The 27922-nt window shown below is 36.0% G+C and overlaps 1 protein-coding gene across 3 annotated transcripts; it reads right to left on the bottom strand.

The window, feature by feature from the left end:
* Positions 1 to 803: 803 nt before the first annotated feature.
* LOC127870783 (uncharacterized) lies at positions 804 to 26456 on the bottom strand. Of its 3 annotated transcripts, none has more exons than XM_052413260.1 (14): positions 26337 to 26456; positions 25315 to 25551; positions 24042 to 24220; positions 19432 to 23217; positions 18727 to 18776; positions 18136 to 18240; positions 15707 to 15791; positions 8691 to 8762; positions 7537 to 7665; positions 7045 to 7154; positions 6600 to 6623; positions 4234 to 4312; positions 2700 to 2854; positions 804 to 1572 (listed from the first exon to the last, which is right to left on the bottom strand). In XM_052413260.1, the coding sequence occupies exons 2-14, from the start codon at positions 25530 to 25532 to the stop codon at positions 1525 to 1527; spliced, it is 5040 nt and encodes a 1679-aa protein (XP_052269220.1). In that variant the 5' UTR covers positions 25533 to 25551; positions 26337 to 26456; the 3' UTR covers positions 804 to 1524. The 3 variants fall into 3 exon arrangements, with proteins under 3 accessions (XP_052269220.1, XP_052269221.1, XP_052269222.1); XM_052413261.1 differs by having other exon boundaries at positions 26373 to 26437; XM_052413262.1 differs by lacking the exon at positions 6600 to 6623.
* Between the last annotated feature and the right edge of the window lie 1466 nt (positions 26457 to 27922).

Here is a 27922-nt window from a genome sequence, read left to right as displayed (position 1 = left end):
AATGAAAGCCGAAGAAATGGATTTAAACTGTTTGTTTTCTGAAAGTGTCTTAAATAAGACTTAAGTGAAAAATACAATGAAATTGAGTTCTTAATTATTTGTTCAGTGAAGTGAATTGAGTGAATTCAATTAGAGTGATCACGGGTGTTTGTTTATCCTAGTGCTTTATACAGGCATTTGCCTCATACTGAACACAAACTGTTGACCAAGTTTAGACATGAAAGTGTATAATTGTTTTTGAAACCTTGTTTTAACTATGATTAACCTTTGAAAGTTTATGAACTGTATTTCTATATGAATTGTTTGTATTGTTTGCATTATTGCTTAAGTATAAATGATGAATGTTTGGAAAGAATAAAAATAGTTTAGTCACATTGTTGTTGAAGAACAGGTCATTTCTTTTTATCTCAGGTGAGCAACTTTGGGCCTTTCAAGCCCTCTTGTTTTTCATTTTGCTTCTGTTAGCTAAAAGGACATATTTATTTTAAAATAAGTATTCATATTTTAGATGAATTTTGTTTATTTAGATTTTTATCATAAAATTAACTTCCTTTGCAATTAAACCAAACTGTCAAAACTGAGTCCCAAATGTGTCTTATACACTGACATCGTTTTTTCAGCTATTTTAAAAGCTTTAAAGATATTTGAGGAATATGAGCAAGAATAGGGATAAAAAGTGTTTTGCAGATTTAATCTTAATGGTAATGACAACTGTGAAATTAAACTAATTGCCAAAGCAAACGAGTGACTCCCAATATACCACAACCAAAACACACTTTATGGGGTATAATAAAACAAAAATGTTTATAATTATTTTACTTTAATATGGCGCCAATCAATCACAAACAAGACAACAATGTATATCTTATTAGAAATTTCATAGAACAGAAACAAATGCAACAAATAAATAAATAATATCACACTTAGTTATCACAGTTAAAGCTGTATGAAACAATATGGCACATTCTAAACCTAATCTCCATTCAAATTAACCCAAATTAGTTAGTTTGAAACATACTTACACTGTAGTTTCCTTATTTTAAAGCAGCGAGAGCCCCATGCTTCTAACAGGGAATCACATATAATGTACATACATGCACAAATCGGCAGAACGAGATTATGTGTGATTGTGTGTTCGTCAATTCAATACAAGTTTCAACCAGATTTTATCTTCATACAAGTAATTAGCAATATGCTCAGGAACTGTATGAAGTTTCATGGAAATCTGTTGCTCCACTTTATTTTATAAAATTTATACATCACGAAGTAGCTGCCAGCTGACAATCTTTAATCTTGTAAAACAAAATATTGCTTCTTGTACTTCTACACTATTAGAATATAGAACACGAGAAGATTCAAGGAAAAAAAGTATTTACAAATGTAAGAAATGCATACAGACCAATTTACTTATTACCAACCAAACAACAGACCAAACAACATGCCGAGTCCATTACACCACCTTACATTTGTGTGTGTAGGGGTGTAACAAAATAAAAGATTTCATCCCAAGTATCAATCTGTGTATTAAAACTTTGCCATCCGCAACTTGTCCAACCTTGGTTTTCTTCTTGGCTTCAATATAAAACAAACTCAATGGCTGGTATAAATAGAACCGAAACTATTAATTTCAAAAAGAATAAGCTATTTTATCAGCAAAACTGTAAAATTCATAGTATATTCAAAAATCAAAGGTTAACATAATTCTTGATTATGTGCAGATTATTCAATAAGAAATCTTGCCCGCATCGGAAATAATTGTTATTTGATAAAAGGACAGTTCTAATAAATACAAAATCAACAATTAATAGAGCCAGGTTAGTGTGCAAGATGTATTAGATTGATTTAATTTCATATTGTTAAATTAAAGCAATGGCTTTATCAACGCTGGTATAATTGTTTATTCATGCATCTCATTCATTCAGTAAATAAAGCTTGTCACGTTCCGTTGACGTCACGTCCGTAAAAGTCTAAAAGGCGGATTCGGTGTCAAAAACCGATAATACGGTGTAATTGTACCGTTCTAATTCAAAGGAATAGTGGTCATTTAATTTAGCGATAATTACTTTAAACAAGTCATAAACTCTGACATATTTTCATATAGATACCCCCACAATTATCCCCGGAAAAGAAACGTTCTCAACACCTTATAATTTGTTTACTCGCAGCGGGCTGCTTTTATAATATCAAAGACAATTACCGCTTTCAGACGCTTTTAACGCAAAAAAGACGGACAAATAATGTGCTGCGTTTTTAATTTTCGCGACTCGAGACGACTGACGCCTGATCGTTGATTTCAGGTCAAATATGAATTTCGAAGTGGAATATAGTGACCGTTATGGTCAGGTGGCCGTTAAATTCAATTGTAATATAGAGTGTTTTTCGTCGGTGGGATTCCAGACTGACCGTTGTCTGCAGGTGACCGGTAAATTCAGGTGGCCATTAGGTCAGTTTCGACTGTATTTACATAGACAACAATGTGACAATAGCAATGTTTTAATGATTCTTTCAAAACATCCAACAGAAGTGTTTTCCGCGAAATTCTCGAAAGAAAAACTCCTTGTAAATTATAAGTTCCGATGTTTAATTTGACCCAAATAAAATCATCCCAATTTTAAAAACTTTAAGTTTAATTGGCTACTAAGGTCTTAACCGTTTCGTCCGAGGAATCTTTCAGTAATCACAATACCCAATCACCATACCTTGACACGGAAAGGCCCAAGGCTGCTTAGCTGTACAAGTGGTGTTATAGATGGTCGCCCATGTGCACACTGGAATGGCATGTCACAAAGGGAGAGGTCCCTGATAAGATGATGGCATTCATCCAGAGTCAAGCTGTCTCCAAACTTGATTGCTCCTGTAGGTTGAAGCAATTGATGATGATTCGTAAGGATTTTTTTAGCTAGAGCAAGAGTTATTGCCAAATTAACATGAAGTTATCTGTAATATAAAATTTCTCTCAATGAGTATAAATCACACCATGATTTGTAAAATTTACTTCAGTCATATAACTTCCCCAAAATAAAAATAATAAGATTGTTGAAGAAGTTTTAATTTCTCTATTTCTGACTGGCCAATTACAATGAGACATATTTGCTGTTTCATTATTTTAAAATTACATTATTGCAATTGAAGACTGTATTTACATATGCCTTACAGAATTCAATATAAATGGACAAAAGTTTATAAGTAATTATCTTTTTTTGTAAACTGAAACCTCATGAAAATTAGGGAGATAGCTAACCGTTAGTTAAACCCCAATATACCACTTTGACAAATACATACATACAACCTTCACAATTAATGCTGTATTGTGACGTTTGATCTCTTAACACTATGACCTAGGTCCCAAAGTGGTTCTTGGTGCAATACCATCTTATAAAGTTAAACATAGGCTACAGGTTATATGAACAAGAGCACCGCATAACGGGTGCCAACGCTCGGCTGCGGGTGCAGTTTTAAATAAAATAAAGATTGTCAGAATTTTTTAATTTTTTTAGAGGTCACAGTGACATTGACCTTTGACCTAGTGACCCCAAAAATGGGTGTGGCGTGTAAACTCATTAAGGTGCACCTACATATGAAGTTTCAATGTTGTAGGTGGAAGCACTTTGATTTTAGAGACAAATGTCAAGGTTTTAGCATGACGCGGACGGCGGACGCTAGACGACGAGCTGGCTATGACAATATCTCGGGTTTTCTCCGAAAACAGCCGAGCTAAAAAACTAAAACGCATGGTAAAGGTCTAGCTCGGATAAATAAGCCTTAATTAAAAAGGTGCTGTAATTTGACCCCTAAGCATGACCTTGACCAATACAGGTCCACATACCTATCATTAGCACCAGGTGTTCAGTATAACACCAATGATTTTTTGCCCCATTGGGATAAGTACCCGCACCAGCCCAATTGGGAAAAATTAGCGCTTAAAAAACTTAAATTGGGAAAATTAGCGTCCTGAAGTCGCGATTGGGACATTGGTGTATTTCATTTGTTGCTAACAAATACTTTAAACTTGATACAGGTAACTAAGTCTTGTCAAGTTTTCAATATTATATTTTCTGCATAGGGAAATAAACTAAATGTTGCATTAAATAAAAAAAAATTGGGGGGGGGGAAAAAACCTTCCATTGGGAATTTTTTGGGCAGCAATTGGGAAATATTTTTCCCCATTGGAAAAGCGCCGTTTTCCGGTACTTAAGAAGGAAAAAAATCACAGTTCACTGTGCCAATACTCACCGTGGCAGGCCTGCTGACACAGAACCTTGTGGACAGTCTGTGGTACAATGCTCTGAGCACCTCTAGTTGACATGAACACCTGCAAACCGTAACTAAGGCTACAAGGTCACCTCATACTTCATACCCAGTTATTACAAAAGTCTGATACAACAGAAACTCAAATTAAATTTTGTTATTTTTTAAACTACGACCAAAGGCTCCATTTTTAGCTCACATGAGCACAACGTGCTCATGGTGAGCTTTTGTGATCGCCTTTTGTCTGTCGTGCATCGTCTGTCGTCAACATTGTGCCTTGTGAACACTCTAGAGGCCACATTTATTATCCGATCTTCATGAAACTTGGTCAGAACATTTGTCCAATTGATACCTAGACTGAGTTCGCAACTGGGTCATGCTGGATCAAAAACTAGGTCACTAGGTAAAAAAAAAGAAAAACCTTGTGAACACTGTATAAGTCACATTTGATGCCAAATCTTTATGTTAATTTGTCAAAATGTTTGTCTAAATTATATGTTGGTTGAGTTCAAAAATGGTTCCCGTCCGTTGAAAAAAATGGCCGCCAGGGGCGGGGCAGTATTCCTTATATGGCAATAGAGAAACCTTGTGAACACTAGAAGTCACATTTGTTGACCAATTATCATGAAACTTGTTCAAAACATTGGTTTCATTGATATCTCGGACGAGTTCGAAAATGGTCCAGATCGGTGAAAATATATGGTCCCCAGGGGGCGGGACAGTTTCCTCTATATGTATAAAGTGGAAACATGTTAACACTCTAGAAGTCAAAGTTTTGGTCCAATCTCCATGAAATTTGGTCAGAACATGTGTTTTCTGGATATGATGGTTGAATTCGAAAATGGTTCGGATCGGTAAAAAAACATGGCCGCCAGGGGGGTATTTATATAGTAAAAAAGCTTGTGAACACTAGTAGTCACATTTTTTGCCTTATCATCATAATTTGCTTTCTAAACATGAATTTTATAGATATCTCGGACGAGTTCGAAAATGGTCATGATGGATGGAAAAACATGGCAGCCAGGGGTTGGGGCAGTTTTCTCTATATGTATATAATGAAAACATGTGAACAGTCTAGTTCTGATAAGCAATAATGTTAAAGAAAGATAACCTGTACATACTCTCTAATAATTAACTCCGTTGTATAAACCTGGGACTTTCTTCATAAAATGTGGTGTACATAAAGACAGTAGTTTGCATGCACTAAATAAACATATTGTATCTATGTTTTAAAATAACTGTACATGTACTAACGCACTGTAGAGCCTTATCTATCTTTACTGATAAGCCAAGTTAACCAACTGTGTTTGGTGTATTGATTGAACATCTACTGTGCTAAGACATTGTTTCCATGGCAACATTGACTCCAGTTAAATGCATTGGCTAACCTTTACATAATTAGTGCAGTAGATAATGACCACTCTGTATTTATCAACATACTAGTATGCTCAAGATACTCTCCTTTGAAGGGTCCACACTTCTGCTAAAATAAACTGGGTTTTATTGTATGTGTACAGTTGTTTATAGTGAAACATTGTGAATACTTTTAGTCACATTTTTAGTTCAATCTGAATGGCACTGGCTGAGTGCAAATGTATATATCATATCTTGATTTAGTTTACTAAATTAGTTTTAATAATATCATCTTCAAACATGGTGACAATCTTTATGAGCATAATATTTTTATGCCCTCAAAGTAGGGCATAATAGTGATCGGACCGTCTGTCCATCTGTCTGTCCTTCCGTCACACTTTGCATTTAGGTTATCGCGTTTAGGTTTCGAAAAATGCTCATAACTTCAATGTCGCTTCAGATAGCAACTTGATATTTGGCATGTATGTGTATCTCATGGAGCTGCCTATTTTGAGTGGTGAAGTCAAGGTCATCCTTCAAGGTCAAATATATGGCTTCAAAGCGGCGCAGAAGGAGGCATTGTGTTTCTTTTGTTTGCTCATGGTGAAATTTTGTTATCACCTTTAGTCAATTGTCTGTCTTCCGTTGTGCGTCATAAATATTTGCCTTGTTAACACTGTAAAGCAACCACATTTATTGTCGGATCATCATGAAACTTTGTCAGAAGATTTGTCTCAATGATACCTTGGACGAGTTCAAAAATGGTTCAGGTCTATTGACAGGTTAGACTGTATATGTCTGAGATTACCAAACGAGGATAACTTCACAATTCCATGCATATTCAACTAATTAGTCAATGGCAAACTTAAATTAAAATAGTAAAAATTACTATGGTATGGAAATTAAAAAATGTTTTAGTAAAAAACATTTCCCTAAATTGTAGTTCCAAAGTAGCTCGTGGAGGATTAATGAATGATAAATGGAAAATTTAAACTTACCCCAAAAGACTCCAACATCAAAACCTGCAAAAATGAATCCAATAAAAACACAGTGAAGCATTTTAGACACTCGCAAACGGATACATTATATATATGTTACAACCCCATGGACAGCTAGGTCTTTTTAAAATTGAAAGAAGTGTCTAGACAATAAACAATAAGACTGCATCAATAATATATATAACGGCGGCTATATGCCACCCTTTAGGGGGCATACAATAAATAAATAAAACAGAGACCATCATCAGTAATAGTAAACAACAGGGTGAAGCAGATAATGTGGTCCTTGATTTGTTGTTCCCTTTTCAAAAGACCTGATGCACGGAGTCTTGCATAGTAATTGAGCAGAGTGAATCTCTTCTAACCTTAGGCTTTTTATGCAATGGAGCACCAATGAAAAAGGCAAGCAATAAAGAAACAAAATATCTTTAAGGTAAGAGTGTACCTTAATGGTGTTCCAGTATATTTTATCAGCATTCTCTGCCTTCTGAACCAAGCAGTTTGGCACTGAGCTCACAAGAATGGTTGTTGAAGAATCAGGATCAAAGGTTATACCTGGGGATGGTTACATTTTCAGACAGTACAAAACAAGAGTAATACATTAATACATTAGGAAATGCTGCTAATGGTTGGATTGCAACACATTTAATAATTTTGTTCTTAATTTTACAAATCAGAAGTTAGTAAAAGAGTAACTGTCAACAAAAATGCAGCTCCATTTAAAAGTATCTCAGATAGTGAATTTGTTGAAAAGTGGATTAAAGAAAGAAAGTGATAACCACTATAAACATGGACAAATCAGTACAGGTGACTTAGACAATTAACAAAAAAGACATTTGTTGTGTGTTAATAAACAGATAGTAACACTTCCCTTAAATTTTAGTAAAATTAGTATGCATTCCATATCAACTAAAACACTTCTGTAATCAGAGATTACCCAGCCTCTGGTACTCCTGTGTGAAGGAAGACAGATTCCATATCTCATTCTCTGTGAACAACAGCTGCCTTGGTGGAGTGACTTCATATGGCACAAGATACCCTCCTTTCTTTCCCTTAACAAACGCCTCTGAAGTTAAATCAATAAACAAGGGACAAAATTGTCACAAAACCAGGTTTTCATTGTGAAAAAAAATCTGATTAAGGGAGACAACTCAAACTGAACTTTTGAAATGAACAAACAAAATTAACCCCTTTTGTAAGTTTGTTTCAAAATAAATCTATTTTAAGTTGTGATGACCGTGAGATTGGAGATATTGACGTGATTCTTATGTGCGACACACCGTCCCATGATGGTGAACAAATGTGCCAAATAATTGTAAAATCTCACAATGAATGACATAGTTATGGCCCAGACAAGCTCATTTATTGCCAATTTTGACCTTTGAACTCAAAGTGTGACCTTGACCTTGGAGATATTGACGTAATTATTTCGCCCGACACACCGTCCAATGATGGTGAACAAATGTGCCAAATGATTTTAAAATATGACAATGAACGACATAGTTATGGCCCGGACAAGCTTGTTCCGCCCGCCCGCCAGCCCGCCAGCCAGCCCGCCCGCATTCGCCAATCTAATAACCAGTTTTTTCCTTCGGAAAACCTGGTTAAAAACACCATTATTTCAGCTGTAGAAGCATTCAATTTGCTAATTTCATATGTAATCACTTGAGGGTTGATAATGTAACACGCCTCTTGACAATGCTTTTAGAGCCTTGTCAAAACCTGAATAAACATTTAGTAGTGTTCATTTAAATAACTGATATTTTAAATACAAGAGTTGACAATTGAAAAATATCTCAAAAGAAACTATTCCTCACAAATGTATTATATTTTTAAGGATATTAATTTCATTTTTAGATACATAAATACAACACATTGTTTATACCTCACTAAAGGTTAAAGAAAATTACTTCAAATTTATCACACACTTGCACTTGTTAGTTTTTTCTGTGCATTTATTTTTTTAAGAATTTCAACACCAAACTGGGAAGCAAATATTACATAAACCATACATATGTCAACAGCAGTTCTCAAATGTACATGTATAGACAGCCTTTGTAAAGTAAGAAATTGAAGTTGAAATTTACTAACCCTCTGTGAGAATTTCCAGCCTGATTCTCTCGTGTGCAGCATGCTGATCCACCAACAGTAGCAAGGCATGATCTGAAAACAACAGCCATATATTGGGTTAAAAACCATATACCGTACCAACATAATTGCAGCTGTAATTGTCAAACATTACTACTAGGGTAAGTGTAACATTACGCCATGCAGCAAGGTTTCAGCAAAAAAGAACAAACATTTATAAGCAAATAAATCTGCTGATTACTAACTTAAAATGCATTTGTTGCAAAGATGCTGTAAAAATCACTGTAGCTGAAGTCATTCCTACTTTCAAACTTTTACAAAATATTACCGCAACCCACAAGAATGAATTTCATCATAATAAAATAAGGATGAAATACATAAACCTGAGGATGAGTACCATTCCCTGTTTTGGTAAAAACACAAAAAGATTAGTGTAAAGATCTCATTTACATTCAACTCTTGAAGATAATGTGTACAAATACATTTATATGAAACAGCTACTGAATTAAGAAATTTAAGACATAATTTTCATAGGAAACAAGAGATGTGTTTGTCCAAAACACAATGCCCCCTACTGCGCCGTTTTGAATATATTTTTTTTACCTTTGACCTTGAAGGAAGACCTTGACCTTTCACCACTCAAAATGTACAGCTCCACGAGATACAAATGCACGCCAAACATGAAGTTGCTGTGTTCAATATTTAAAAAGTTAAGATTTGTTTTCTTCACCTTTGACCTTGAAGGATGACCTTGATCTTTCACCACTCAAAATCTGCAGCTCCACAAGATAACATGAATGCCAAATATGAAGTTGATGTGTTCAATATAAAAAAGTTATGATAAAACTTTAACGAAGGTTTAAGTTATAGGAAAAAAAAATACAATGATATTTGACCTTTGACCTTGAAGAGTGACCTTGACGTTTCACTAAAAATGTGCAGCTGCATGAGAAGAAAGTAAGAGATTGAATGGAGAAATGTTTGGGTTTTTTTCCCTTTGACCTTGAAGGATGACCTTGACCTTTCACCACTCAAAATGTGCAGCTCTACAAGAAACACATGCATGCATGCCACATATGAAGTTGCTGTGTTCAATATTGAACAAGATATGTGTTTGTCAGAAACACTATGTCTCCTTTTGCGCCACTTTGAAGCTATATATTTGACCTTTGACCTTGAAGGATGACCTTGACCTTTCACCACTCAAAATGTGCAGCTGCATGAGATGCACATGCATGCCAAATATCAAGTTGCTATCTTCAATATTGCAAAAGTTATTGCTATTGCAAAAGCTATTGCAAATGTTAAAGTTGGGGCAAACAAAGAAATAAACAAACACACAAACCAACAGACAGGGCAAAAACAATATGTCCCCCACTATATTGGTGGGGGACATAAAAAGTTATGATAAAACTTTAACAAAGGTTAAAGTTTTAGGAAAGAACAAGAAATGTGCTTGTCAGAAACACAATGCCCCCTAATGCGCCACTTTATTTTTTTTTAAGTTTGACCTTCAGGGATGACCTTGACCTTTCACCACTGAAAATGTGCAGCTCTATGAGATACACTTGCATGCCAAATATCAAATTGCTGTGTTAAATATTGCAAAAGTTATGAAGAAGGTTAAAGTTTTGGTAAAAGTTTTGGGACACACACAGACTCATATAATGACAGACAGGCCAAAAACAATATACCCCGATCTTTCGATTTAGGGGCATAATGAAGCCATACATTTGAAATTTGACCTTGAAGGATGACCTTGACCTTGACTGGAAAAGTTATGATGAAGGTTAAAGTTTTGGTTAAAGTTAGATGCGTCAGAGAAAAGACAATGTTACTAAATAAATGAAGCAATATATTTGAAAATTGACCTTAAAGGATGACCTTGACTGGAAAAATTATGAAGAAGATTAAAGTTTTGGTTGAAGTTTTGAATTTTTTAATTGACCTTTGACCTTGAATGATGACTTTGACCTTTCACTACTCAAAATGTGCAGCTCCATTAGGTACACATGCATGCCAAATATCAAGTTGCTACGTTCAATATTGCAAAAGTTATGATGAAAGTTAAAGTTTTGGTTAAAGTTTTGATTTTTTTTATTGACCTTTGACCTTGAAGGATGACTTTGACCTTGGCCTTTCACCACTCAAAATGTGCAGCCCCATGGGTACACATGCATGCCAAATATCAAGTTGCTACGTTCAATATTGCAAAAGTTATGAAGAAGGTTAAAGTTTTGATTTTTTTTTTATTGACCTTTGACCTTGAAGGATGACGTTGACCACCTATCACCACTCAAAATGTGCAGCTTTATGAGATACACATGCATGCAATATCCAAGTTGCTACGTTCAATATTGCAAAAGTTATGAAGAAGGTTAAAGTTTTGGTTAAATTTTTGGGACTCATAAATTTGACCTTTGACCTTGAAGGATGACCTTGACCATGCATGCCAAATATCAAGTTCATATGTTCAATATTGCACAAGTTATGACGAAGTTTAAAGTTTTTGTTAAAGTTTTGGGACACAAACACACAGACACATACAATAACAGACAGGCCAAAAACAATATACACCCGATCTTTCGATCTGGGGGCATAAAAATACAATGATATTTGACCTTTGACCTCGAAGAATGACCTTGACCTTGACTTTTCACCACTCAAAATGAGCAGCTACATAAGATTCACATGCATGGTAAATATCAAGTTGGTATGTTCAATATTGCAAAAGTTATCAAACTTTAACCAAGGCAAAAGTTTTGGGACAGAATGACAGACAGGACAAAAACATTATACCCCCGATCTATCGATCCGGGGGCCTAAAAATGATTTTCACAATATACAATGCTTTAGCATTACTTGTATTCTGACCTTTGGTATTTGACACTGATTTTATTTTACAAACATACTGATAATGCTTGCCTGCATTTCAAAGACACATATTTCACTAATAACTTGAAATTGTAGTAAGAGTGTACAGAATAAACAGGGTTTTCAGGGGTTTACACACAGGCTGGATAGAATGTAATCACACCGTTAAGAACTTAATTTTTGCAAATATCTCAAGTTAATGAAATAGTTTTGCAACAATCTTTAGTGCATAAAAGACCCTTTTCTAGCAGTTTGTGCGGATATTGTAATGTAGAAGAATAAATCTTTGAATACAACTGAAATCAATGACATAATTTCACTTTCTGTGCAGAATAACTGTGTAGTACAAATCAAATTTTAACAAGAACACAGGCTTAGTGTCCCCTACCGGTTTCACCGGAAGGGACTTATGGTTTGCGCTTTGTGCGTCTGTGAGTCTGTCTGTGAGTCAGTCTGTCTGTCACACTTTTCTGGATACTGCAATAACTTTAAAAGTTCTTAATATTTTTTCATGAAACTTGCAACATGGATAGATGGCAATATGGACATTATGAACGTCATTTCATTTTGTTCCTACGTCAAGAATTGTGGTTGCTATGGCAACCAAAAAAAATCTGAAAATGGTGGAATTTCTGACAATGGTGGAGCCTGTAGGGGACCATATTGCTTGACAATAACCTTGTTAAATAAAGTAATTCTGATGCATTTCATATTGCAATAAGCAGCATAAAAATTCTCTTTTATGCACTAGTTGAAATTCTAAAGAAAAATTGTTTACAAAAGATATTTGAAATAAAGTACCACCATTCGTCATGTTTAAATCCAATAAATTTAAAAGGGGAACCTCACAAAGTAACATGATCTTGCACCCTGGTAAGATATTTTATCATAGAAAGAGCTCAAGCATTCACATACAAGATATCTTGTTAACTAATTATATTTGGAAAAGTTCGCACACACTTTTTAGCTCCAGAAATTTCCACATAAGTTTCTTGAAGACATACTGATATTAAGAAAATTAATGAAATTCACATTAGTTTTTTTAAAGTACTGGTATTTAGGAAATTCCTACACATCTTTTCCTTAGAAGTATTATAACAAGAGTGCCGAGATGGCCCTTGTTCGCTCACCTGAGAGGAGTCGGTTCATTCAATCTTTACCAAATGTCAAACTTCACCTAGATATTGTCCAGACAAACATAATGGTCAAGTTTCATCATTTTTTCATCTGCAGGTCATGATCAATGTAGTTTCATGATCCTAAGCATAAGCATTCTTGATTTATCATCCGGAAACCATTTTTCTAAGTTGAGTCACCGTGACCTTGACAGCCATTGTGTGAATACGTTTTTTGGCACTGTGACCTTGACCTTTGACCTAGTGACCTGATAATCAATAGGGGTCATCTGCGAGTCATGATCAATATACCTATGAAGTTTCATGAACCTAGACATAAGCGTTCTTGAGTATCATCCAGAAACCATTTTACTATTTCAGGTCACCGTGACCTTGACCTTTGACCTAGTAACCTGAAAATCAATAGGGGTCATCTTCGAGTCATGATCAAAGAACCTATGAAGTTTCATGATCCTAGGCATAAGCGTTCTTGAGTTACCATCTGGAAACCATTTTACTATTTCGGGTCACCGTGACCTTGACCTTTGACCTAGTAACCTGAAAATCAATAGGGTCATCTGCGAGTCATGATCAATGTACCTATGAGGTTTCATGATCCTAGGCCTAAGCGTTCTTAAGTTATCATCCGGAAACCATTTTACTATTTCGGGTCATCGTGACCTTTACCTTTGACCTAGTGACCTGAAATCAATAGGGGTTATCTGCAAGTCATGATCAATGTATCTATGAAGTTTCATGATCCTAGGCATAAGCGTTCTTGAGTTATCATCCGGGAAACCATTTAACTGCTTTGGGTCACTGTGACCTTGACCTTTGACCTAGTGACCTGAAAATCTAAAGGGGTCATCTGCGAGTCATGATCAATGTATCTATGAAATTTCATGATCCTAAGCATAAGTGTTCTTGAGTTATCATTGTGAAACCATTTTACTATTTCGGGTCATCGTGACCTTGACCTTTGACCTAGTGATCTGAAAATCAATAGGGGTCATCTGCGAGTCAAGATCGATGTACTTATGAAGTTTCATGATTCTTGGTGTAAGCGCTCTTGAGTCATCATCCATGGACGGACGGACCGACATGAGCAAAACAATATAACCCCTCTTCTTCGAAAAGGGGGGGGGGGGGGCATAATGAGAAAACTGCACCCCTCCCAGCAGCCATGTTATTCAACTGACCGGAACCTTTTTTTTTAACTCAACTCTCCTATCAAGGAAACAAATGTTCTGAGCAAATTTCATGAAAATTGGGCCAAAAATGTGACTTTTACTTTGTTCACATGTTTTCACTATATACATTTAGAGAAAAATGCCCCGCCCACTGGCGGCCATGTTTTTTCACCGATCCCGACCATTTTCAAACTTGTCCGAGATATCAATAAAACCAATATTTTGACCAACATTCATGATGATTTGGCAAAAATTGTGACTTCTAGAGTGTTTACAAGGTTTCTCAATAGCCAAATAAGGAAAACTGCCACTATATACATATAGAGAAAAATGCCCCGCCCACTGGCGGCCATGTTTTTTCACCTATCTTGACCATTTTCGAACTCGTCCGATACATCAATTTAACCAATATTTGACCAACTTTAATGATGATTGGACAAAAATTGTGACTTCTAGAGTGTTGACAAGGTTTCTCTATAGCCAAATAAGGAAAACTGCCCCGCCCACTGGCAGCCATATTTTTCAACGGATCAAAACCACTTTTGAACTCAACCAAGATATCATTAAGAAAAACATTTTGACAAAGTTACATGAAGATTGGGCATGAAATGTGACTTGTACAGTGTTTACAAGGTTTTTCTTTTTTTTGACCTAGTGACCTAGTTTTCGACCCGGAACAACCCAGTTTCCAACGCGGCCGAGATTTCATTGGGACAAAGCTTTTATCCAAGTTTCATGAAGATGGGACAAGAAATGTGGCCTATAGAGTGTTTACAAGCAAATGTTAACGGACGGACGGACAGGCGGACATACGACGGACAAAGACCGGTCACAAAAGCTCACCTGAGCAATCAGGTGAGCTAATAAAAACATTCAAAACACAATGTCCCCCTATATGATGTTTGACCTTGAAGGATGACCTTGACCCCTATATGATGTTTGACCTTGAAGGATGACCTTGACCCTTTACCACTCAAAATGTGCAGCTCCATGAGATACACATGCATTTCAAATATAAAAATTGCTAGCTTCAATATTGCAGAAGTGACATTACATGAGCAATTTTGACCTATATATTTGACCTTAAAGGATGACCTTGACCGTGACTTTTCACCACTCAAAATGTGCAGCTCCATGAGATACACATGCCTGCCAAATATCAAGTTGCTATCTTCAATATTGCAAAAGTATTCATAAAATAAGCGATTTGGGCCACATATTTTTGACCTCTGACCTTGAAGGATGACCTTGACCTTGACCTTTCACCACTCAAAATGTGCAGCTCCATGAGATACACATGCATGCCAAATATCAAGTTGCTATCTTCAATATTGCAAAAGTACTCATAAATAAAATGAGCGATTTTGGCCACATATATTTGACATCTGACCTTGAAGGATGACCTTGACCTTTCACCACTCAAAATGTGCAGCTCCATGAGATACACATGCATGCCAAATATCAAGTTGCTATCTTGAATATTGAAATACTGCAAAAGTGTACATTAAATGAGCGATTTTGACCCATATATTTGACCTTTGACCTTGAAGGATGACCTTGACCTTTCACCACTCAAAATGTGCAGCTCCATGAGATACATATGCATGCCAAATATCAAGTTGCTATCTTCAATATTGCAAAAGTTATTGCAAATGTTAAAGTTGGCGCAAACCAACCAACCAACCAACCAACCAACAGACCAACAGACAGGGCAAAAACAATATGTCCCCCACTACTATTGTGGGGGACATAAAAATAGTTTTGATCTAATAAGTATAGGTATACAGAAAATTTACACCCAAGTCTAAGGATCATTGTAAACAAAGGCCATGATTAACACCTGCAGAATCCTTACTGCTCCCTGCACCATCTAGTGGAGGCTCCAGCAAACAGGCTATAAACTTGTTGTCCAGCTGTCCCAATACCTGACAAGAAGCAACCATACATCAAATACAGTTGTAACTTAATACTGTGAATCCCAATAAAACAAAAAGACAAGAGGGCCATGATGGCCTTGTATTGCTCCACTGCTGAAAAAAGGCTGAAACAAATATTCTCTGCATGTGCAAATACTAAAATATAGGCCCTATTTAAGCACATGTACATTTTTGTGACCCCCTGGGCTGGGTCAAATTTAACCCCAGGGGCATAATTTGAGCAATTTTTGTAGAGGACTACTATATCTCACTACATACAAAATGTGGTAGCCCAAGGTCCTAGAGTTAAGGACAAGAATATGTTCAATTTTGTGACCCTCGGCGAAACCTCAAACTTGACCTCAGGGGCATAATTTAAACAAACTTGGTAGAGGACTATAAGATGTCACTAGATACCAAATTGGTAGCCCTAGGCCAAATGGATATGGACAAGAGATTTTTAAAGTTTTCACAAAATAAGCACTTTATAAGCATATATTCAATTGTGTGACCCCGGGCAGTTTCAAATTTGACCCCAGGGGAACAATTTGAATAGACTAAGAAGAGAACTATTACATATCACTACATACCAAATTTGGTAGCCCTATGCCATACGGTTATGGACAGAAGATTTTTAAAGTTTTCACAAAAAAGGCCTTATATAAGCATATGTTCAATTTGGTTTCCTTCGGGGCAGGGTCAAACTTGACCACAAGGGCATAATTTGAAAAAACTTGATAGAGGACTATAAGATGCCACTACATACCAAATTTGGTAGCCCTAGGCCCAATGGTTATGGACAAGATGATTTGTAAAGTTCTCACAAAAAAGACTATATAAGCATATGTTCAATTTTGTGACCCCCGAGGCAGGGTCAAATTTGACCCCAGGGGCATAATTTGAACAAATTTGGTAGAGGACTATTAGATGTCTCTACATACTAAATTTGATAGCACTAGGCCCAATAGTTATGGACGAAAAGATTTTGAAAATTTTCACAAAATATACCTTATATAAGCAAATTTTCAATTTTGTGACACCCAGGACAGGATCAAATTTGAACCCAGGGGCATAATTTGAACAAATTTGAAAGAGGTTCACCCCAGGAACATTCATGAGAAATGTTATCAGAATTGGACCAGTAGTTTAGGAGAAGAAGACGTCTAAAGGAAAAGTTAACGCACGCACACACGACGGACACAGGACCATGACAAAAGCCCCGCTGGCCTTTGGCCAGTGGAGCTAACAACAAAGATAACTGCATGTCCCATCTGTTTAATTACAGAGATGTGATGATCAAAATGAACAAGCAATGTGTTTGTGAAACACTATGTCCCCATATATTTGACCTTTGACCTTGAAGGATGACCTTGACCTAAAACTTTCAACACTCAAAATGTGCAGCTCCATGAAATACACATGCATGCCAAATATCAAGTTGCTATCTTCAATATTGCAAAAGTTTACATTAAATGAGCGATTTTGACCCATATATTTGACCTATGACCTTGAAAAATGACTTTGACCTTTCACCACTCAAAATATGCAGCTCCATGAGATACACATGCATGCCAAATACATGTATGAAGTTGCTATCTTCAATATTGCAAAAGTTATTGCAAATGTTAACGTTTGCAAAAACAAACAAACCAACCGTCGGGCAAAAACAATCTGTCCCCCACTATAGTGGTGGGGGAAATAAAAATTCATGTTTCTATTGAAAGAATCCAGTTTCAACTCTATGCTTTAAAAACAAGCACAAGAAAAATTCAAATCACTATCAAGTGCAAACCCATGTTATACAAAATTCATATTCAGCAATTTTGCACCAAATACAATTTATTTAATAAGTTTCACAGAAAAATCATGGAAATCAATACCTAGCATTTATTAAATGAATCAAGAAAGAAAGCCATCAAAAGGCAAACAATCTGGCTTTATGGTTAGAACAGTGAGTGTTTGGTATACACACTTCTGACCTGACAATGGTTCAATTCAGTTTTCCCAATAACAAAAGGCCACACAAAAACATCATGCCTTTCAGTAAAATAGAAAACTGTGTAAATTAGTTCGTCCCAGCTGTCTTAGTCTAGCAAGTTAATTAGATACTCATACACCCCAAGTCCCCACAAAATGGGGCCTCAGCCTCAAAACACCTTATATATGTCACTTTACATAGTGGACTAAGGATCGGCAAACAGAACAAAATAGTACAGTAAATAAAATAATGTTTTCATTAAATTGAAAAATACACTGTTATCTTAGAGAATAATAAGTAAAGAACACTTTTTGAGCTCAATGTAATTCTTCAAAAACAATTTTATAAGCTCAAGTTGCTGGTTATAAAACCTACCTTGACATTATTGAATGACTGTTTACTGAACTGGCAGGTGATTCCTACAGGCTCCCCAGGTCTTGTCAGGTAAGAAAAATCTGGCACAGGTACATGTCCTGAAGACTGGACAGAATTTTTTTTTAAACAAGCAAATTCATTGAATTGATATCCCCCGCCAATAAACTTCTGGACACAAAAGTTTTCTGGATCGATGCACAGCGCCACCGAGCATCATCCTCTTATCCATGAGGTCAACTGATTGCATGTCCAGACTGTTCATAGATAAGATCAATTAAAGCATCAAAGATTTGTAGGAAGCATTATTTATGTTAGAAAAAACATTTAATTTAGGTTTAATCTCCTATGAGAGAACCGAAGAACAAATGTCCTGGCAAATCACAATATGACTTTCGCAATCAAGGGCATAAAAATGTATGATATTTTATATGCAATATTTTGTTTTTCCTCATTAAATATGTTTCAATAATATTCTATTTGCCATAAGTGCATGTTTTGCTCTGACAACACTAGATTTGTGTTGTTATTCAAATTGTTTTTAATCAACATAAAAGTTTATAACAGTGTTAAATTTTTTTTCTTGTGAAATACCTTAACAAGGCTATCCAAGTTTGCTAACAGGCTCCGTGCTGCTTCACTCTCTGCAACGATCAATGATGCAAAAAACTGTAATACTTTCAATTAGCTTCTGGTCTGCAAATACCTGATTACCATCTAGGATAAATGTACTATGTGCCTTAATAGTTCAAATAGAATTAATTCAGTTTAATTTTGTGCACATAATCAAGCCAAGAGACCATATAACTAGAGAATGAAATATCTTTTTGAAAGAATTTTAAGTTGTGCAAATATTTAAAACTAATAATTACAAGGTTTTACTATAGCCGTAAATGGAAAAATGCACTGCCTCCAGACAGCCATGATTTTCAACAGACCCAAACCATTTTTGACCTTAACCCATTAAACATTACAAAAAATGTTAAGACCAAGTTTCATGAACATTTGACAAATAAATGTGACCTCTCGAGTTCAATAAGATTTACAATAGCCATACGAGGACAAATGTCACACCCTCTAGCAGCCATGTTTATAAACAGACATTTTCCAACAAGTCAAAGATATCATTGGAACACATGTTCTGACCAAGTTTCATGAAGATTGCACAATAAATTTGGCTTCTAGAGTGTTAACAAGGTAAATGTTGACGAAGCACGACAAACAAAAGCCAATCACAGAAGCTCACCATGAGCATGTTTTGCTGAGTCGAGCTAAAACCTAATTTATTGCCAAACTTACCAGTGTTAGTCCACTTTTGAGCATCCCAACCTTCGCTTGCAGAAAGCGTGTGTGAAGCATTGCAATGATCATGTGTATCCTTTATATTGCCATGCATATGATGATCACTACATGATTTAGAGCAGTTATTTAATGCTGAACATGAATCCAAGGACAATGTTCCTGGTTCATTATAATTGTTGTTTTTTTCATTCAAATTTTGAATTGTATTAGCACTACCATTTTGACATTGAAATTCTGCGTTTAAATTGTTTTCCTTTTTTTCTGCTTGTTTTTCTTGCATGACAACACCAGTATCTATCTCAGTAATCCCATTTTCCCATTCAGCTTCTGAGAATGCAACAGAGGTTCCTGTCAACACTTCTGGTTGTGAGACCATGTCTTCACTAGTTGCTTTAAATACTTGTTGTGTGTCTGTTATATTGAAAACACTAGACTGAGTATCGAATAAATCTGAAAATGTGACTACATTTTTGTTAGAAGCATCAAACATATTTGTGGCTCCCTTGGCCTGTGATACAGTGCAATTTTGTTTACCTGAGGTCTTATAATTTTCAATATTTTCCATCAGCTGTGTCAAACTAATTGATTCACATGAAAGATTTTCTAAAAACCTCTCGCTATTTTCATAACTATCTTGATTTCTTTCTGAACAAGAATTCGCGACTTCAGATTCATTTCCACAATCGCTTTGTACAGATATTTCTAGCAGAGTGTCATCTAACAAAGTATCTTCAACAGCATTTTCATCCATCTTCAATGCTTGTGAATATTTCTCTTCAGACTCGACATCTTGTTTTGATGGAAAAAAACCTGCAGACCAGCGGAGTGGTGAGTTGTCCTTTATTTCAGAATCAGTACATGGTGAAAGTCCAAAGTCGTCTAGATTAAGAACAGGGGAAAACCCAGTAGACTGTGGAGTCATGTTTTCCTGTTCCTTTATTTGAAAAGAAACAAATTCCCCAGAGCAGCCAGTGTGAAGACAATCTACTTCATAGGGACTGGGTGTGAAAGCCTGAGTACAATGGTCATTAGTCAGAGCTGGTGTACTTCCTTCTGATGATTGTTTTTCACGACCATTCCTAACAGAGGTATCATTAATGTCCACCTCCTTAGCTACACCATCATTCATTACTCTTGTTTCACACACAGTGGCTTGAATATTTTTATCTGGATTACTAGTCCAATCAATATGACTCATATCAGCAGATACAGTATCCAATTTAATTTCATACATGTCTCCACAATGCAGTAGGTCCAAGTCACTTTTAGAATTGTTCACAAATTCACAAAATTCTCTTTCATGTAGCCTGATAACTTTTGCGCTACTACACATTCCATTTTTGATTGCTTGCCTTTTTCTATTCATTTTCATTTTCTGTTCATTTCCATTGGCGTCTTGCCCTATTAAATCAACATACTGCGAATCAAATATATTGCATTTAACTTCAGAATTCATTACTTCTGATCCATTCATTTGATAATCCATCATATTTTCTAAATCAATTGCGTAGGCTACATACTGCGGTTCAGAAGGCTGACTACAATGTGTTCTATTTCTTTCTTCTAAATTGCCACTTACATGAAAATCATCTCCACCACCATAGGCTGCATCTTGATCATATTTGCTACTGACGTGAAACGCATTTGAATGAAACTGAAATATCTTTGATCCAAGCTCTTCTGTTTCACCACAACTGGTACAAAACTCATTGGATTTTTTTTCATTTAATATACACTGTTTGGGAGCTTGAATTCTTGGTTTTTCTTGTTCTCCCATTAACACATTTGTATTAATGTGATCTTGAATAAGTATGTCTGATTTTGCTTGATTTGTGACAACAAGAAGGGGTTTTGCTAGATGAACATGAAGTCTATTCATTTTTATTTTCTGTTCACTACCATAGAAGTCTAGCCCTGTTAAATCAACATAAGGCGAATCCAATGACTTGCATTCAACTTCAGAATTCATAACATCTGATCCATTCATTTGATAATCCATCATATTTTCTAAATCAATTTTGTAGGCTACATATTGCGGTTTGGAAGGATGATAACAATGTTTTCTATTTCTTTCTTCAACATTGCCACTTACATGAAGCTCGTCTGTTATACCACAACTGGTAAAAAACTCGTTGGATTTTCTTTCATTTGATACAAGTTTGGGAGCTTCAATATTAGGTTTTGATTGTTCTCGCATAAACACATCTGGATTAACTTGATCTTGAATAGGTACAAGTGATTTTGCTTGATCTGTCATCACTGCATCAGGTTTGGATAGATCTACCTTAAGTACATTGGAATTAGCTTGATTTGCCATCAATTTCTTGACATTTGACGTATGAATCCCACATGATTCGCTTTCATCTTGTTGTACATCTAGATTGTTACGACTCCTGTTTCTAAACTTTTGCAAGCAGCTTAATCTGGAACTTGCACTTTGTAGAGCTACAATCCTTTCAAGTTTCTTAAGACTCTCATCCACACTTACAGACTTTGTTGGTTGTGGGACCTTGCCAATAGATTTCTTGTACCAAGACAGACTGGAAGCTGAGTTAGTGATTGAATCTTCCAAGGCTTTTGCTCCATTAGTTTCACTTACAGTTCTAGATGATTTATTGCCTGTAACTCTCAACAGCTCAGTATTAATTTTCATTCCTTTGTGTGATCCTGGATGGACTTGCATATCTGACTCTTCAATAGATACACCAGCTTTAAAATTATTATTCTGTTCTTTCCCTTTTAAGAGGGATAATTCTGCATCTATGGAATCAGAGATTTCAGATTCAGTGGACATTTGTGTAGCATCTGAGTTCTCATCATGTTCCAGGCTAGAATCAAAACTTTTATTTCCGTTTACAACTAAATGCTTTGCTTTCCTACCAAGTCCAATAGCAGCTTTATTCATTGGAATTTTCATGTCAGGGTTCTGTGGAGTCTTAAACTGATTGTCAGGAACACTAGGCTTTCTTGTAGCTGTCTTAGATTTTAGAGTGTCTTTCATATTCTCAGGACAGATTACATTGCATGTTCTATCGCCATTATATTCTTTATATTCTTTGTTGGATTGCTGTTCCTGAATCTGCCTGGATTCCTTTAAACAGCCATTCTGATTCCCTACAAATGATGTAGCCAGGTCTTCAACACAACTTACAAGTGTATCCCAGTCCTTAAACTCTACCATAGTTTTAGCTGGCTCAAAAGTAATATCATACTCTGACACAGGGCATTGGATTTGTAAAATAAACACTGGATACACTTCTGAAAATTTTGGTGGGCTTTTGAAAACATATTTATTATGGTTGGAAAATTCGGGTGAACCTTCAGGCAACTTCACTTTTGGCCTCAAAGTTGGCAAATTCATCAAAACCTGACTTAGAATTTTGTGTACTCTGGTTTTCTTGACAATGCGCCCGTTGACGTACACAAATTGTAGATTCTTTCTTGAATGACCCTCACGACCTAGAAATCCAGTGAGTCTGTATATCCCTGTAAAGCCTTCCACAGGAAGTAACATGCTCGATTTTGCGGGGCCATAAAGCTGGGAAGCAATGGCCCCTGTATCAGTCCCTTTGCGAGTCTGGAATACAACCTGACCAGTGACATCATTTCTTAAAGAGAAGGACACTGATGGGCGGATAAGCGCTATGCTCTCTAGGATTTCTCGTACCCTTTCAAGCTCATGGGTCTTGTTCAGTGATTTTTGTCGCACTGGAAAATTGATAAAGAGTTCATGGACTGTCACCGTTGTCCCTAGGCTAGGCCTGCTCTCTGAAGATTCTACAACTGTGAACATAACATTCATCCTTAAAAGTTTCACAACCAAGTCCACTGATAAGAACAAGTAATCTAACAATAAGATTGTATTGACTACAGGTTAAGTGTATACAATAAATATAATTAATTTAAGTGAAAACTGTTTTGGATGAAAATGATTACACTGAAACAGGCTGTTTGTATAAGTTTACTCCATGGGTCTAAAATTCTGCTTGAAGCCTGGACTTGCCCCTTAGGGCTACCAACTACCAAGATCTGGCTGGCCTTGGCTTACTGAATTTGAAATAGCCTTAAGTTTCAGGTTAATAACAGTCACCTCTACCATGATTTTTCTCAAAAGCTAGTGTGAACATCAAACTGTGTTGACATTTTGTGGAAAAAAATAAAGCTGTCTTAGTAAATATTTATGGCATACAAACAGGCTGGTTTTTGTAACAAACAGAATCATTCGCGTTTTGAACAGTATCAGGTATTATCTAGAAGGGCAGATAGATCTGAAAATGGGGTGGCTCTATTAGCAGGGATGGAAATTAGTGGTTGCCCGTGAGCCCAGGGCAAGTAGATTTTAGTCTGGGCAACTTAAATTCAAAAGTTGGTAGTCCAGCCTGGCAACTAGATTTTTTAAGCTTGAAACATTCAAGTACAATTAGATTCTAAACATTTAATAAATCATTAATTTAGGCAAGAATTTTCGGGCAAGGATAATAATTGTATGCCCAAGAGCAAAATTTTGGTCACCAATATGAGTGGACAAGTAAAATTGTACACCCTTCTGTTAAAGTTTTTAGTATGGACACCAAAAGGATTCATCCACCAATACTGTTTAAACTTACCATTAATTGCCTTTCCTTCACGGAATATTTTACAATAAGTCTGACTTGAAGATTGTTCACGAGTGGTGATCTTCAGCAACCCACAGCAGTCTCTGATGCTGGCTACAGCCTCCCCACGGTAGCCATGGTGGGTCAGATTGTCAAGGTCCTCAAGGCTATGGCATTTACTAGTGCAAAACCTGTAATCAGTGAAAATGACATGTTCATTTGAAGTTTATAATGGCACACACACAGGGCCTGTCCTGTCATTCACCAAATTACCAGTAGCAAATGGCTACAAATGGGAAAATTTGGCTCAAGAAATGTCCATATGACTATAACATTATCTTCATAAAAACCAAATAATACTGATAAAATGTGAAGACTTTCTGTTTTCTATCATTAAATAAGCTAAAGAAATTTTTGAGCCAGGGTCAGCCCTCACACAATTAACATATTCATACAGTTTTAAGCTTCCTACATTCAAACAATTGTAAAGGCCCTCTAGACTCTGGCATTTACAAGTACAAAACCTGTTATCAGTGTTTAGACATGGGCATTTGCGGTTTTTACTGACATACAACATTTACATATGCAATAAGTTCCAAGCATCCTAGATTCCAAAGTTTGTATGGAATGCTACATTATACTATTTTTTGCTGCTTTACAACTAACATGTATACGTAAATTACTTTTGGAAATCATTACTGGAACCTACTCCAGTTTACTATTTTTTGACAACAATTTACCGGTACACCATTCTGCATATTGTATTATTCAATGTATAGCTCCTACAGTTAAGAATTATAATGATAATTATTTGAATGTGGTTTATGCTATTTAATTGTAACAAATTATGTCTAACAAGACAATTGTCAAGCAATATGGTCCCCTACCGGTGAAACTCCACCATTTTCAGCAATATTTCTAGTCTATTTGTTGCCATAGCAACCAGAATTCTTGACGTATGAACAAAACAAAATGACGTGCAAAATCTCCATATTGCCATCTGTCCATGTTTCAAGTTTCATGGAAAAAATGAAGAAATTTATAAGTTATCGCAGAATCCAGAAAAGTGTGAGAGACTCCCAGACCCACTGACACACAAAACGCAAACCATTTAAGTCCCCTACGGTTACTGGTAGAGGACAAAAATATTATGAATTGTGCCCAATAACATTAACAAAAAAAATGGCCACAATTTTTCATATTTAGAGAAATATAGTGATAACAAACTTTTTATGAGCAATCGGAAACCATAGAGCAATGTTCATACATTAAAATCATCTTGTACCTATTCCCTAACAGCTCCATTTCATTCCTGGATATGCCGGACCCATTGTCGACAACCTGGACCTTAAAGCTGTCTAGATCAATTCTAACAGCAATGCAAGTGGCCCCTGCATCCAGAGAGTTCAGTACCAGCTCTTCAACACACTGACCAACACTGGTGATTGCCACTCCAGTCCGGATATAGGACTGAACATTCCTAGGCAGCAGTTCTATTTTCATCTCATGATTTTACCATTACCTGAAAAATATTCAATTAATATAAACTTACACAAATTTAAGAAGAATACAATGCTTTCATCAAACTGCTATTATAATCTTGTTTATTCATGATTGTCATTCATTGAGGCCTACTTCAGCCCTTCAAAATTGACCAATATTATTTGGCTTTTTTTAAAGCAACCAAGGTTCAATTTCAACACCCCACAGCACAAAACAATACTTTAAGTCAATAAGGGAATTTTACTAGTCATTATGAGAATAGGCACCATACCCTTGAAATTGAAAACCTAAATCATTGTTATAGAAGAGAAATTCTAAACAAAAACATACCAGTAGAATGGATATTACAACTTGTTCCTTACTTTTTTTTAAATAATCAAGTGGGAAAGTGTATGAAAAAAAATGCAGTTGGGAATATTACCCCCAAACAGCAATAAAATTTGATAAGAAATTCCTGTCATCAAGAAAAGGTAAAAGGCAGAAAATTGCAGGCGTGAGTCCAGTAAATTAGGTCATTGGTGGTATCGATAGTCTACAACACTAACCATGTTACACATGTAAAAAAAGAAAATATACCTTATTATATCAAGCACAATGGTTTAAACATACTTGGTATGATCAACCTATTTGATTTAATAGTTCGGTATTTGTACAGAACTCGTTTGACCGACAGCCTCATGAATTGGGCTGAAATGTCTTGGTTCGAACAGTCTTGCATAAAAAAATACGGCTAAAAAGGGCTGGGTAAATGTACTTAGTATCAAAACAACTACAATCTGAATCAAGAAAACAAAATACAATCACCTTTAAATAGTAAAAACAAACAATCAACATAGTTACATGCTGGTTATTTAACTGTTAAGCTGACGAATGTTTTTTATGAAGTAAGTACAATATTATTTCACGGGAAGTTGAAAGGTTAAAACAAATGCCCTACTGTAGACATTAGGTTTTAGGTTACACGTTGAATTTGTTATTGTCTACTGTTCTATTTGCAGCGCGTAACGTTTTCATTTTTTGTCGGCATAAGTTCATGTGACTTAACTCGTCGTAAACTCACGCTTTATTTGTTATTGATTCTGGTGAGGTTCGGCGTCACCTCAAACCGGTTAAAACCCTCAATCCTTTCAAAGACCTTTCCTAGGCGGTGATCACTGTTTTAATTTTGCGTTTGTTTTTATAATTGGCGTTCTGTTAACAATTCAGTGGATAAATACAACACATTTTCTCGTGATATAGTGTCTGATGTTTCATAGTTTGTCATGTTAAGTAAAACTAAGATCTTCGTTTTAATTTTCAGGGCTCAACATTAACAGTTGTCCTAGTTGTCCGGGCAAGTTAATTTATAATCTAGTTGTCCGCCCAAGCAAGTGCAAAAAGAACAAAGAGCATTAAATTTAGACTTTAATTAGACTTTAATTGCTGTAATCATTTTGTTAAATGTGCAAAAATTAAAAGGTTGTGTGGTGTATCATTTTGATCTTTATTAAAAAATATGAGGTTTACAGTTAATGTGATATTTCGTGTTTGGGCAAGTGGCTTTACGTTTAGGGCAAGTAGATTTTCTAAGTGGCGGGCAAGTTGATTTTTAGGTTAATGTTGAGCACTGATTTTGTTTTGTATTTTCAGTCCAGTGTTTTGTAAAGCAGTCATACCGTTCAAAGAACAAACGCGAACGCTAACACAATCGGAGGTCGCTGGACAACATATCCTATGATCGTATTGTGAAACTGATAAAACGGCCATATAACATTTGTGGAAATTATTTGTGTGGCTAATTAGCCTCGACCGCTGATTCAAACGGGAAGTTTGCAACGTTTAAGGTGTAATATTGAACACATATAATTTGCTTTAAATAATGCTGCAACTTATGTTCATGTTGTTAGATCCTCTGATCTACACTAATAATTTGCGACTCTCTGGCGTTTTATTGATTGTCAAATTTGAAAATGGATATCATCTACACCAAAGCAATGTTAAATCACATAATTTATTTCGGAACATAACTATACCAACCTATTAAAGACACGTAGACCTGCTGCACGTTGTCGTGTTGATAAAATGCAATTACATGCGGAAACTACGGAATCCGGATAGTGCCATCTTTAATCTCGCCCTTCTTTCATCAAGGGCGACACACGACACACGCAGCGATACACGATATTTTGCACGACAGTCGCGGCGACGCACGATATTTTGCGCGATGCACGAAATATCGCCATCGTGTAGCTAGCCAAACGACTGTCGCGCACAATAACGTGGTCGTCGCGACTGTCGCGAAAAATATCGTGCGTCGCCGCGACTGTCGTACAAAATATCGTGCGTTTCCGCGAATGTCGCGCAAATTATCGTGTATCGCTTCGTGTTTCATGTCTCGCGTTCAAAGGGCG

Source organism: Dreissena polymorpha, chromosome 3, assembly GCF_020536995.1.
Source record: "Dreissena polymorpha isolate Duluth1 chromosome 3, UMN_Dpol_1.0, whole genome shotgun sequence".
Classification (NCBI taxonomy): Eukaryota; Metazoa; Mollusca; class Bivalvia; order Myida; family Dreissenidae; genus Dreissena; species Dreissena polymorpha.
Note: the sequence above shows the minus strand (reverse complement) of the source record. Positions and strands in the feature narration are given on the sequence as shown.